Source organism: Hyperoodon ampullatus, assembly GCF_949752795.1.
Source record: "Hyperoodon ampullatus genome assembly, chromosome: 3".
NCBI classification, from domain to species: Eukaryota; Metazoa; Chordata; class Mammalia; order Artiodactyla; family Ziphiidae; genus Hyperoodon; species Hyperoodon ampullatus.
Window position 1 is genome coordinate 49,613,178 of NC_136916.1, and position 14,655 is coordinate 49,627,832.

At 40.7% G+C, this 14,655-nt stretch overlaps 1 protein-coding gene across 1 annotated transcript in view; it reads right to left on the reverse strand.

Moving 5' to 3' along the window:
* Nucleotides 1-11,984: 11,984 nt before the first annotated feature.
* MYO1E (myosin IE) overlaps nucleotides 11,985-14,655 on the reverse strand; it is a gene marked incomplete at its 5' end in the record, with an annotated part of 121,888 nt that continues 119,217 nt past the window's right edge. Inside the window, one exon of the mRNA XM_079699078.1 lies at nucleotides 11,985-13,059. Coding sequence (XP_079555204.1) covers nucleotides 12,983-13,059 — 77 coding nt within the window. The 3' untranslated portion in view covers nucleotides 11,985-12,982. The remainder of the gene's footprint in view (nucleotides 13,060-14,655) is intronic.

Consider the following 14,655-nt stretch of genomic DNA (forward strand, 5'->3'; position numbering starts at 1 on the left):
GGTATCCTACGTGTGTGTCTTTGGGTATTCTATACTGAAGAAATCAATAGAAGCTTGTTTGACTAATTTCTTTTGGAGCTATTATGATTGTAATATGTAAATTATTGCCCTGATGGCTTGGGGAAAGACCTTACCACTCTCGGAGAAAACTACAACTTGGCTTCAATGAACGCTCACCCATTCCTAAAGATTGGTTCATTATATAAAATTTAAAATGGGAAGATAACCATGATATTCCCTTTCTAGAACCTGCATTAACTATTTTCTAATCCCTATACAGGAACACCTGGCCCACAAGGTTGATGGCTTCCAGAAGTAACCCTCCTAATGTGTTTCACTCCAAGACATGGTTGAGACCAGGAATAGCAGTGCTAAGGGGCCACAGCTGGAAAAAGGAAGCAGGCCTGTGACATCCTGTTAAAGGTGAAACTTGGAATGCTTTTTCCTGTTGTTCTAATTACATTATGGTTTATTTTATTTTATTTTTGAATTTTATTTATTTTTTTATACAGCAGGTTCTTATTAGTTATCCATTTTATACATATTAGTGTATATATGTCAATCCCAATCTCCCAATTCATCACACCAACATTATGGTTTATTTTATTTTTTTTGGTGGGCATTAGAAAACAATGTTAAGTGTAATCAAAGAGGGAATGCATTCTCAGTCTCCAACCACTAACCTAAAAAAAAAAAAAAACCACAAAAAAACCATGAAATAAATGAGTCTCTTAGAGCAACGACTGCCCAAACTACTAGTTCAACAAGAAGTTAACTGGTTTTTCGAGGGAAAGGAGTCAGTCAGATACATTTGGGAAACACTGCAAACTCATGCAAGATTTATAAAGGCTGAGAAGCTTTGCAGTAAACTCATTTAATGCAGTGTTTCCCCAACCTAGAGTGTGGTAAAAGCTGCCTTCTACGTGACTGACGTCCCCAGGTGCCTGGCTCTCTGACTCGGCTGTGACGTGTGACTGCCCCATCCCGGGAGGAGAGCCTGGCTCCAGCGAGGCCTGCCTGACTAGTAAAACTTTAAGTTTCGAGCATGGAGAGGAACTGGGTGTCTTTATATGTTAAATCCTAGTATAAAGTCTTATAAATATCCCTTGGTGAGTTAGTGAAGCTTGTTCCCATGGCAGCCTTAGACCAACTTAGTCACAAGTGTGAATGGTAACGAAGTGAGAGCATGAGAGGGAGCTTTCCTGGCTCTGAAAAGCAGTTATTTCCCAGGGACACTTGAGCTCCAACTTCTCATCAAGAAAGGATGGGTTTTGCAGGCATATTCCAAAGACATTTTATAGCTTCTTTATTACATGTTTTGCTTAGTTAAATATTAAATACCCTAACTCAGGAAATTCATACTTCGAGGATGTCATTAAAAAAAAAAAAAAGACCTTTAAGATACTTATCTGCCAAGCAGGCACCTAAACTAACGTGTTATAAATGTGAAATAAGCTGTGAAAGTAGAAATCATAGTATCATAAAAACACTGAAATTAGAAAATGAGATGACGTAACCCCAGTATTTGAAGAGCACAAACTCTAAAGCTGGGTTGCTTGGGTTTAAGTCTACTTAGCAGCTGTGTGACCTCTGTGCTTGTTTCTGTGTCTGTAAAATGGGGCTAAGAGCGTCTACCTCAGAGTGTTGTACTCAAGTATGTTAAGCAGAGTATCTGGAGGTGCTTGAATGCTAGTGGCTATTATTTTAAGGAGGTTGATCGTCTTGGGAAGAGATGGACTCTGGGCATTCAAAGATGCATCAGAATTCTTTTTTGTTTTTTTAAATTTTATTGAAGTATAGTTGATTTACAATGTTGTGTTAATTTCTGCTGTATGGCAGTGATTCAGTTATACATATATACATTCTTTTTTTAAATATTCTTTTCCATTATGGTTTATCATAAGATACTGAATATAGTTCTCTGTGCTATACAGTAGGACCTTGTTTATCCATTCCATATATAATAGCTTACATCTGCTTAATCCCAACCTCCCACTCCATCCCTTCCCCAACCCCCTCCGCCTTGGCAACCACAAGTCTGTTCTCTATGTCTGTGAGTCTGTTTCTGTTTCATAGATAGGTTCATTTGTGTCATATTTTAGATTCCACATATAAGTGATATCATATGGTATTTGTCTTTCTGACTTCACTTAGTATGATAATCTCTAGTTGCATCCATGTTGCTGCAAATGGCAGTATTTCGTTCTTTTTTATGGCCGAGTAGTATTCCATTGTATATATGTACCACATCTTCTTTATCCACTCATCTGTCTATGAACATTTAGGTTGTTTCCACAGTGCTGCTATGAACATATGGGTGCATGTATCTTTTTGAATTACGGTTTTCTCTGGATATATGCACAGGAGTGGGATTGCTGGATCATATGGCAACTCTCGTTTTCTAAGGAACCTCCATACTGTTTTCCATAGTGGCTGCACCAATTTACATTCCCACCAACAGTGTAGAAGGGTTCCCTTTTCTCCACACCCTCTCCAGCATTTGTTATTTGTAGAGTTTTTAATGATGGCCATTCTGACTGGTGTGAGGTGGTACTTCATTATAGTTTTGATTTGCATTTCTCTAATAACTAGCAGTGTTGAGCATCTTTTCATGTGCCTATTGGCCATCTGTATATCTTCTTTGGAGGAATGTCTATTAAGGTCTTCTGCCCATTTTTTGATTGGGCTGTTTTTTTGTTGAGTTGTAGGAGGTGTTTGTATATTTTGGAAATTAAGCCCTTGTTGGTCACATCATTTGCAAATATTTTCTCCCATTCTGTAGGTTGTCTTTTTTTTTTTTTAATGGTTTCTGTTGCTGTCCAAAAGCTCGTAAGTTTGATTAGGTCCCATTTGTTTATTTTTGCTTTTAGTTCTATTGCCTTGGGAGACTGACCTAAGAAAACATTGGTACGATTTATGTCAGAGAATGTTTTGCTTATGTTCTCTTCTAGGAGTTCTACAGTGTCATGTCTTATGTTTAAGTCTTTAAGCCACTTAGAGTTTATTTTTATATATGGTGAGAGGGTGTGTTATAACTTACTTGATTTGCATGTGGCTGTCCAACTTTCCCAACACCACTTGCTGAAGAGACTGTCTTTTTCCCATTGTATATTCTTGCCTCCTTTGTCGAAGATTAATTGACTGTAGATGTGTGGGTTTATTTCTGGGCTCTTTATTCTGTTCCATTGATCCATATATCTGTTTTTGTGCCAATCCATGCTGGGTTTTTTTGTTTTTGTTTTTTGCGGTGTGTGGGCCTCTCACTGTTGTGGCCTCTCCCGTTGTGGAGCACAGGCTCCGGATGCGCAGGCTCAGTGGCCATGGCTCATGGGCCCAGCCGCTCCACGGCATGTGGGATCCTCCCGGACCAGGGCACGAACCTGTGTTCCCTGCATCGGCAGGCGGACTCTCAACCACTGCGCCACCAGGGAAGCCCCATGCTGTTTTGATTACTGTAGCTTTGTGGTGTTTTCTGAAGTGTTAGACATAGCTCTTGCCCATCAAAAGAGTTTACCAATTTATAGCTATTGAGTCATATTTGTGAGGTTTTTCTTCTGTTTTTAGGTTTTTGCTTTTTGAGAGAAAGATATTGGAAGTTTAAAGGTTGACAATTAGACTGTCAAACTCCCTAATATTTGTTGAATTGAAGACAAAGATTAAAAACATGGGCCTTTGGGTCAATCAGGGTTCAAATAGTGGGTGGTCTGGTTGACAGATGTGTGACCTTGGGTGAGGTAGTGAACTGTCCTGCACCTTCTCATTTGCAAAGTGGAGATTTTAGACTAGAACAGCCTGGTTAGCAGCATAGGTCCCGTACAGTAGACAGGAAAGGGATCAAGATGACCTGGGAGGAGTAAAAGTGAGTTCCTAAATTCAGGAGGAACTGTGAAGACCAGCCAGGCATCAGGAGACAAAACAAGGAGGGAAAGGAGGCAACAACACAGAGTGGCTCCTGTTCTTTTGTCTACAAAGGTGAGGGGTTCAGTGAAATTGTTAGGCTCTCCACCAAAGATGTACCATGCATGCTCTGCTCCTGAACCCAGACTCTATCCCCACTTGCCAATGAAAGTGCCCAGAAAACCACCTGTACTAGAGGCAGGGCCAGCCCAGGTCTGCCCAGCTCCACTCAGGTCTGGGGGAGTTGAGAAGGAGTCACAAGTGAGAGGATTTGGATTGTGCACATGCCCTGCTCTGCAGCGAGCTGTTGGAGACTCTAAGTTCTGTGGCTGCACAGCCATGTTGTCTCTCACTTGTTCTTGTGAGCATCTCTGCCTGGAAGGAGCCATGGCTGAGAGGGAGCTCTCAGCCCTGGGCAAGCTGCTCTGTGCAGAGACTGTCTCCAGCAAGAAGCTCCCAACACCCCTTGCATCTGAGGTCATGTGACTAAGTTCTGGCCAGCAGAATATGAGTGGACGTGGTGTGTGCGCTTTGGAGGGAACATCCTTTAAAAAGGAAACTGCACTCCTCACCCCTTTCTGCCTTCATGGGGTGGACTTGGTAATAATGGTGACGGGTCATGTGTGATCAGGTGGGTGTGGGTGGTCTGCACCCCTGCTGGTGGGGGAGCAAGCTCATAGGGAAAGCTCAGCTTTGCCCTCTCCATGGGTGAGTCTCACTTGCCTGAGCACTGTGGAGAGATGGCCCTTCGCATAACGTTTTCAGAAAACCAGGTGCTCGGGCTTCCCTGGTGGCGCAGTGGTTAAGAATCCGCCTGCCAATGCAGAGAACACAGGTTCGAGCCCTGGTCGGGGAAGATCCCACATGCCGTGGAGCAACTAAGCCTGTGCGCCACAGCTCCTGAGCCTGCACTCTACAGCCTGTGAGCCACAACTACTGAAGCCCCCGTGCCTAGACCCTGTGCTCCGCAACAAGAGAAGCCACTGCAATGAGAAGCCTGTGCACCGCAACCAAGAGTAGCCTCTACTTGCTGCAACTAGAGAAAGCCCACATGCAGCAACAAAGACCCAACGCAGCCAAAAAAACAAAGCAAAACAAAAAAAACCAGGTGCTCTCCCTGCATGCAGCATGCTCCATTTATTAGCACTTACCCACTCTGTGGTCCTTAAAATGTGGCCAGCTTTAAGAAGTCCATGAGGTCAAAACCCTTCTCATGATAATACTAGCATGTTATTTGCTTTTTTGATTCTTCATTGTCAGTAGTTGATGGTGGAATCTTCCAGAGGCTATATGACATGTGATAGAATGTGTGTGTTCATTGGTGTTTTAAAATTTTCTCAGTTGAATTTCTAATATGGTAAATACTGATAGCTATAACCCACAAAAGCAGAATTCTTGGAGGTCTTCAATAATATGGAAGAGTGTAAAGGGTTTGGGAACTGCTGGTCCAGCAAGTTTGAACACCTCTGCCCTAGGGTCCAAGTTCAAGCCTGCTCATGTGGTTCTTGGTTACTTTATTATTTATTTATTTATAGCTCCAAATTATTTTTTTTAATTTTTAAATTTTATTTTTTTATACAGCAGGTTCTTATTAGTTATCTATTTTATACATGTTAGTGTATACATGTCAATCCCAATCTCCTAATTCATCCAACCACCACCACCCCCACCTGCATTCCCCCCTTGGTGTCCATACATTTGTTCTCTACGTCTGTGTCTCTATTTCTGCCCTGCAAACTGGTTCATCTGTACCATTTTTCTAGATTTCACATATATGCGTTAATATATGATATTTGTTTTTCTGACTTACTTCACTTGTATGACAGTCTCTAGGTCCATCCACGTCTCTACAAATGACCCAATTTCGTTCCTTTTTATAGCTGAGTAATATTCCATTGTATATATGTACCACATCTTCTTTATCCATTCGTCTGACAATGGGCATTTAGGTTGCTTCCATGACCTGGCTATTGTAAAGAGTGCTGCAATGAACATTGGGGTGCATGTGTCTTTTTGAATTATGGTTTTCTCTGGGTATATGCCCACTAGTGGGATTGCTGGGTCATATGATAATTCTATTTTTAGTTTTTTAAGGAACCTCCATACTGTTCACCATAGTGGCTGTATCAATTTACATTCCCACCAACAGTGAAAGAGGGTTCCCTTTTCTCCACACCCTCTCCAGCATTTGTTGTTTGTACATTTTCTGATGATGCCCATTCTAACTGGTGTGAGGTGATACCTCATTGTACTTTTGATTTGCATTTCTCTAACAATTAGTGATGTTGAGCAGCTTTTCATGTGCTTCTTGGCCATCTGTATGTCTTCTTTGGAGAAATGTCTATTTAGGTCTTCTGCCCATTTTTGCATTGGGTTGTTTTTTTAATATTGAGCTGCATGAGCTGTTTATATATTTTGGAGATTAATCCTTTGTCCGTTGATTCATTTGCAAATATTTTCTCCCATTCTGAGGGCTGTCTTTTTGTACTGTTTGTAGTTTCCTTAGCTCTTAAGTCTCATTAGGTCCTATTTGTTTATTTTTGTTTTTATTTCCATTACTCTAGGAGGTGGATCAAAAAAGATCTTGCTGTGATTTATGTCAAAGAGTGTTCTTCCTATGTTTTCCTCTAAGACTTTTATAGTGTCTGGTCCTACATTTAGGTCTCTAATCCATTTTGAGTTTATTTTTGTGTATGGTGTTAGGGAGTGTTATAATTTTATTCTTTTACAGTAGCTGTCCAGTTTTCCCAGCACCACTTATTGAAGAGACTGTCTTTTCTCCATTGTATATCCTTGCCTCCTTTGTCATAGATTAGTTGACCATAGGTGTGTGGGTTTATCTCTGGGCTTTCTATCCTGTTCCATTGATCTATATTTCTGTTTTTGTGCCAGCACCATATTGTCTTGATTACTGTAGCTTTGTAGTATAGTCTGAAGTCAGGGAGTCTGATTCCTCCAGCTCCGTTTTTTTCCCTGAAGACTGCTTTGGCTATTCGGGGTCTTTTGTGTCTCCATACAAATTTTAAGATTTTTTGTTCTAAAAAAGGCCATTGGTAATTTGATAGGGATTGCATTGAATCTGTAGATTGCTTTGGGTAGTATAGTCATTTTCACAATATTGAGTCTTCCAACCTAAGAACATGGTTTATCTCTCCATCTGTTTGTATCTTTAGTTTCTTTCATCAGTATCTTATAGTTTTCTGCATACAGGTCTTTTGTCTCCTTAGGTAGGTTTATTCCTAGGTATTTTATTCTTTTTGTTGCAGTGGTAAATGGGAGTGTTTCCTTAATTTCTCTTTCAGATTTTTCATCATTAGTGTATAGGAATTCAAGAGATTTCTGTGCATTAATTTTGTATCCTGCAACTTTACCAGATTCATTGCTTAGCTCTAGTAGTTTTCTGGTGGCATCTTTAGGGTTCTCTATGTATAGTATCACGTCATCTGCAAACAGTGACAGCTTTACTTCTTCTTTTCCAATTTGGATTCCTTTTATTTCTTTTTCTTCTCTGATTGCCGTGGCTAGGACTTCCAAAACTATGTTGAATAACAGTAGTGAGAGTGGACATCCTTGTCTTGTTCCTGATCTTAGAGGAAATGCTTTCAGTTTTTCACCATTGAGAATGATGTTTGCTGTGGGTTTGTCATATATGGCCTTTATTATGTTGAGGTAGGTTCCCTCTATGCCCACTTTCAGGAGAGTTTTTATCATAAATGGGTGTTGAATTTGGTCAAAAGCTTTTTTTGCATCTATTGAGATGATCATATGGTTTTTATCCTTCAATTTGCTAATATGGTGTATCACATTGATTGATTTGCATATATTGAAGAATCATTGCATGCCTGGGATAAATCCCACTTGATCATGGTGTATAATCTTTTTAATGTGTTGTTGGCTTCTGTTTGCTAGTATTTTGTTGAGGATTTGTGCATCTATATTCATCAGTGATATTGGTCTGTAATTTTCTTTTTTTGTAGTATCTTTGTCTGGTTTTGGTATCAGGGTCATGGTGGCCTCATAGAATGAGTTTGGGAGTGTTCCTTCCTCTGCAATTTTTTGGAAGAGTTTGAGAAGGATGGGTGTTGGCTCTTCTCTAAATGTTTGATAGAATTCACCTGTGAAGCCATCTGGTCCTGGGCTTTTGTTTGTTGGAAGATTTTTAATCACAGTTACAATCTCATTACTTGTGATTTGTCGGTTCATATTTTCTATTTCTTCCTGGTTCAGTCTTGGAAGGTTATACCTTTCTAAGAATTTGTCCATTTCTTCCAGGTTGTTCATTTTATTGGCATAGAATTGCTTGTAGTAGTCTCTTAGGATGCTTTGTATTTCTGTGGTGTCTGTTGTAACTTCTCCTTTTTCATTTCTAATTTTATTGATTTGAGTCCTCTCCCTCTTTTTCTTGATGAGTCTGGCTAATGGTTTATCAATTTTGTTTATCTTCTCAAAGAACCAGCTTTTAGTTTTATTGGTCTTTGCTATTGTTTTCTTTGTTTCTATTTCATTTATTTCTGCTCTCATCTTTCTGATTTCTTTCCTTCTATTAACTTTGGGGTTTGTTTGTTCTTCTTTCTCTAGTTCCTTTAGGTGTAATGTTAGATTGTTTATTTGATATTTTTCTTCTTTCTTGAGGTAGGCTTGTATTGCTATAAACTTCACATAGGTTTTGGATCGTCGTGTTTTCATTGTCAACTGTCTGTAGGTATTTAATTTCCTCTTTGATTTCTTCAATGATCTCTTGGATTTTTAGTAACATACTGTTTAGCCTCCATGTGTTTGTGATTTTTACGTTTGTTTCCCTGTAATTGATTTCTAATCTCATAGTATTGTGGTCAGAAAAGATGCTTGATATGATTTCAATTTTCTTAAATTTACTGAGGCTTGATTTGTGACCCAAGATGTGATCTATCCTGGAGAATGTTCCGTGCGCACTTGAGAAGAAAATGTAATCTGCTGTTTTCTGATGGAATGTCCTATAAATATCAATTAAATCTATCTGGTCTATTGTGTCATTTAAAGCTTGTGTTTCCTTATTAATTTTCTGTTTGGATGATCTGTCCATTGGTGTGAGGTGTAAAAGTCCCCCACTATTATTGTGTTACTGTCGATTTCCTCTTTTATAGCTGTTAGCAGTTGCCTTATGCATTGAGGTGGTCCTATGTTGGGTGCATATATATTAATAATTGTTATATATTTTTCTTGGATTGATCCCTTGATCATTTTGTAGTGTCCTTCCTTGTCTCTTGTAACATTCTTTATTTTAAAGTCTATTTTATCTGATATGAGTATTGCTACTCCAGCTTTCTTTTGATTTCCATTTGCATGGAATATCTTTTTCCATCCCCTCACTTTCAGTCTCTATGTGTCCCTAGGTCTGAAGTGGGTCTCTTGTAGACAGCATATATATGGGTCTTGTTTTTATATCCATTCAGCAAGCCTGTGTCTTTTGGTTGGAGCATTTAATCCATTCACGTTTAAGGCAATTATTGATATGTATGTTCCTATGACCATTTTCTTAATTGTTATGGGTTTGTTTTTGTAGGTCCGTTTCTTCTATTGTGTTTCCCAGTTAGAGAAGTTCCTTTAGCATTTGTTGTAGAGCTGGTTTGGTGGTGCTGAATTCTCTTAGCTTTTGCTTGTCTGTAAAGCTTCTGGTTTCTGCATCGAATCTGAATGAGATCCTTGCTGGGTAGAGTAACCTTGGTTGTAGGTTCTTCCCTTTCTTCGCTTTAAGTATATCATGCCACTCCCTTCTGGCTTGTAGAGTTTTTGCTGAGAAATCAGCTGTTAACCTTATGGGAGTTCCCTTTTATGTTATTTGTCGTTTTTCCCTTGCTGCTTTCAACAATTTTTCTTTGTCTTTAATTTTTGCAAATTTGATTACTATGTGTCTCGGCATGTTTCTCCTTGGGTTTATCCTGTATGGGACTCTGCACTTCCTGGACTTGGGTGGCTATTTCCTTTCCCAAGTTAGGGAAGTTTTTGACGATAATCTCTTCAAATATTTTCTCGGGTCCTTTCTCTCTCTCTTCTCCTTCTGGGACCCTTGTAATGCGAATGTTGTTGTGTTTAATGTTGTCCTAGAGGTGTCTTAGGCTGTCTTCATTTCTTTTCATTCTTTTTTCTTTAGTCTGTTCTGCAGCAGTGAATTCCACCATTCTGTCTTCCAGGTCACTTGTCCGTTCTTCTGCTTCAGTTTTTCTGCTATTGATTCCTTCTAGTGTATTTTTCATTTCAGTTATTGTATTGTTCATCTCTGTTTTGTTTGTTCTTTAATTCTTGTAGGTCTTTGTTAAACATTTCTTGCATCTTCTTGATCTTTGCCTCCATTCTTTTCCCGAGGTTCTGGATCATCTTCACTATCATTATTCTGAATTTTTTTTCTGGAAGGTTGCCTATCTCCACTTCATGTAGTTGTTTTTCTGGGGTTTTATCTTGTTCCTTCATCTGGTACATAGCCCTCTGCCTTTTCATCTTGTCTGTCTTTCTGTGTATGTGGTTTTTGTTCCACAGGCTGCTAGTATTGTAGGGTCTCCTGCAGAGGCAGGGGGTGGCTGTGTCTCACTGTGAGGACAAGGACACTGGCAGCAGAAGTTGTGGGAAGTACTCCTTGGCGTGAGCCCTCCCAGAGTCCACCAGTAGCCCCACCAAAGAGCCCAGGTAGGCTCCAGTGTTGGGTCACCTCAGGCCAAACAACCAACTCTTGGTTACGTCTTTAAACCATCAGCTGAAGGAATCTGTCACATTTTTACAATGCAGTTTCTACTGCTATACATGTGTGTTGTGTGCACACACATGGCCCTTCTCCTAAACAGGATGGCCAAGTTCTAGAAGGCTGGGATGGTCCTTGATCCTCTTTATGTTGCCCCTGGTTAAGTGATTCTTGAACTAATTTCATGTCTGTTTAACTGAACAGTGAACAAAAAGGCAGGCCTGGCTGGATCCAGAAATGAGAGGAAACCAATGTTTAAGTCTTCTTCACCTATAAACATCAATTCAGTCACCTATTCGGGCAACATCTGTTAAGCACTTACTTGAGCACGGCCCTGGACGAGCCACGTGGGAGCTGGGACAGGGGCTCATGGTAACACAGGAATGCGGTTTGGGCGGTCCTGCCCTTGAGAAAGCAGCCTGCACCTTGAGTCTGCTCAAGGGGAGTCCATGATGCTCCTCAATTGAATTCTGGTTCTGTCTCCTTCCTCCAACTCTCAGTGAGCTCAGGAATGTGAAATTGAAAGTCCCTTGTAAAATATAGAGACTGTTAGTGTCCATAGAATTACCTTTCCTTGTGTCATCACATTATGGCTTTATTTTCCTCTCTTAGGTGGTCACAAAATGGAACTGAAATATACTTTAAAATTTGTTTATCGTTAGCAAGTGAAGTTTTCTCTCTGTACTTGAAGTAAAACAGAATTATTTACTTTGCCCCAAATTCAGATATATTTTTCCCCTAATATGTAATCCCTGATAATTTTTTTCCCATGGACTTGGGGATCCTGAAATGGCAAGAGGTGTGTGTGGTCAAATCCTACTTTCCCAGGAGCTTAAGAATGGCTGAGGGCAACTGGGAGAAGGAGAGATTAAGAAGTGATGGTACCCCTATGACCATTTCCTTATTGATGGATATGACAATGTTTCCAACTTTTCACTACTACTGAAATAAACACTGCCTTGGTGTGCTAGGGCTGCCTTAATTAAGTACTGCAGACTGGGTGGCTTACCAGCAGAAATTTACTGCCTTACCATTGCAGAGGGTGGAAGTCCAACATGCAGGTGTTGGCAGGAACGGTTTCCTCTGAGGGCTTTGAGGATCTGTTCCAAGCCCCCTCCCTTGGCTTGCAGGTGGCTGACTCTTCACCTCATCTTCTCCTTCTCTGTGTGTTGATTGATCTGTGTCCAAATCTCTTTTTATCAGGATACCAGTTGTACTGGATTAGGGCCCTCAGTAATGACCCCATTTTAACTTGATTACCTCTGTAAAGACCCTATTTCCAAGTAAGGTGCTAGGGGTTAGGACTTCAACATACCTTCTCTTGTGGCAGTGGACACAATCCAAGCCAGACAGACGTCATGAAAGAACAAGGTGGTTCACTGATTCCTTTATTTTATTTAGGAGGTAGGGGGAGGAGACACGGGGTTGGGGGCCAGCAGAGGAAAATTACCTACAGGAGAGGGTTGGGAAGGGTTTGCAGGGATTGAGCTAGAAAGCAGTAACACTGATTCTATAGTTGAAAAGGAGTAGTGCACAACTGTAAGTACCTGGTGTGAGTTTTGTAATAAATCCTATCTTATGAATAAGTACAGTGGAATACTACTTAGTACATTCATACATGTTTCTATCATCTTGAGAGTTTTTATATATACAGTATATGATCTGTTTTTATAAATGTACAGCTCGAAAAAAAGAGATCCTTCTTGTAATAGGTACAGCATTAAACACAAAAACCAACATGGGCCAGCCACATTCCAACTGAAGACCCAGAGAAAGCCTGGCCGACAGCCCAGCCTCAGCCCCTGCAGCCCAGCAAAGTGTAAACCAGCACCCACTGCGCCTGCGGGCTCAGCGGGCCCTTGACATTTGCACGGGAAGTGCCTGCTCACGCCAAGCCCCACCTGCAGAGAGTGGGTCTTCCCTGAGGGAAGGTGGCCGAGGAATGTGTACGTCAGGTAATGAAAAGAGGGATGAAAGAAATGTGCTCTTCAACTAAAGGCACTTGTCAGTGGCCACCTACAGCCATTCCCTGGGCCTGGTGAGTGAGCAGGTGCTATTTTGTTAGAGTCAGCAAGGTCTGAGTGGACCTCACCTGTCCTCTCACCAGGTTTAAATAGAATAAATAAATCTGAGTGGGTGCTTGGTTTGCCCTCCGGGGTTCCTATGAATAGGCTACCTTTTAGGATCATTTATGGAGTGATACTCCCTGTCCCCAGCCCAGCTTTTGGAAGTCCTCCATGGGCAAGATGCCAGAATAGCTCCAGGCCTTGCAGAAGCAATTGCTCACTATGGATCAGAAGGAGAGCCCCCAAATGTCCCCTCCCCTGTCTGTGCCTGAAGTTCCTTCGTCCTGTGCATCAGAGTCTGTGCGCCTCAGATCTTGGTCACGTAGTTGTTGGGGAACAGGCCCTGCTTGCCTCGTAGCCGCCCGGTCCACCAGCCAGAAGGATCTGCAGGGACACAGATGGTGGAGGTGACGGTGAGCAAGGCTTTCTGCCCAGGCCAGATGCACTCTGCTCGTGTGGGTGCATCCCACGGGCAAAGGGCTCCATCCATGTTCTTTCCCTTCTTAATTTTAATGAAAATTAGACATGCAAATGCGCCACTCAGGCCCCGTTCCAGCAGAACCCGCTGCCCAGATGTGAGGTTTTGCTGCCAGTCTCCAGCTCTCGGCCCTGTGGGATCTGCCCTGCCTTTGAGACATTGCTTCTCTCGGGGCCTAAGCCTTCCAGCCTCCCCTGCGAGCAGTCCCGGCTCTGGAGCAGCTGCTGGGCCAGCAGACTGTGAGGTCGCCTTGTGGTCAGATGGCTCTAATCCTGCTTCCCCCCTTTTCTTTGACAGTGGCTATTCCCCCACTGCATCTTTCACACTCCTCACTCCACCTCACAGCCTTTCTGGAAGAAATGATTTGCAACTCTTCACCGTAATTACTTCCCAGCTTAATCCCAGTCCCTTCAGCAGAAATTTGGTATATATTTTTCTGTGATTATAAACACACACATTCATTTTAAACAGGCCATTCTGCATCTTGCTTTTCAATACTCAATAATCTTTCCATGACTCTCATTTTTTAAACAGCTGCATTGCATACCAAATTTTATATAACATTCCCTTATTGATGGACATTTGTTCCCCAATTTTTCATTGTTAATGCAATAAATGTCCACACATATATCTTTATGCCCACGTGCAAGCAGTTCTATAGGATAGATTCTTGGATCAAAGAATATGCACCTTCTAGTATCCTTTGTAAGAAAATCTAATTTATTTTTTGTAATAGGTAATACTTTCATGTGTACTTGCAAAAGTACAAAAGGATTAACAGTGAAAACAGCTACCCAGATCCCTTCTTTGAGGGCAAGCAGTATTACCTATTTCTTGCACTTTCTTCCAGAGATATTTCATGTCTATAAAAGGCATTTATTCAAACAAACAAAAAAAACTTCTTTTGTACACAAGTGATAGCATACTACATGTTCTGTACTTTTTAAACCTTAATAATACATACTACAGATCATTTCATATCTGTATATAAAGAGCTTCTGTATTCTATAGCTGCTTATATTCCACTGTTCATATCATTTGCCTATTTTTCTATTGGTTGCTGGTCTCTTGTTGATTAGTTCTTTATATACTAGTGAATCTGTCATATGAGTTACAAATATCCCTCTTCCAATTCTTATTAAATTTTTATGATATTTTAGTATTTGAGCAGTTGAATCAGATGATTTTACAGCTTCTTAGTTTTCTATCACTTAGAAATCCTTTCCCACACTGACAGTATTAAAAAAGAAAACTCTTCTATACTTACTTCTAGGACTTTTATGCTTCTTTTACACATGTAAATATTAATTTATTTGGGACTTATCTTGGGGGAAGGGGTTAATATATAAATCCAAAGTAATCATTTTGATATGGGGATTTTACAATTTTGATAAATACTGTTAAATTTCCTTCCTAAAAGTCTATTCCAGCAGTAAATAGTGAAAGGAGGTACCTATTTCCCTGACTAACCAAAGATATTACACTCCACACTTTATTCGCAA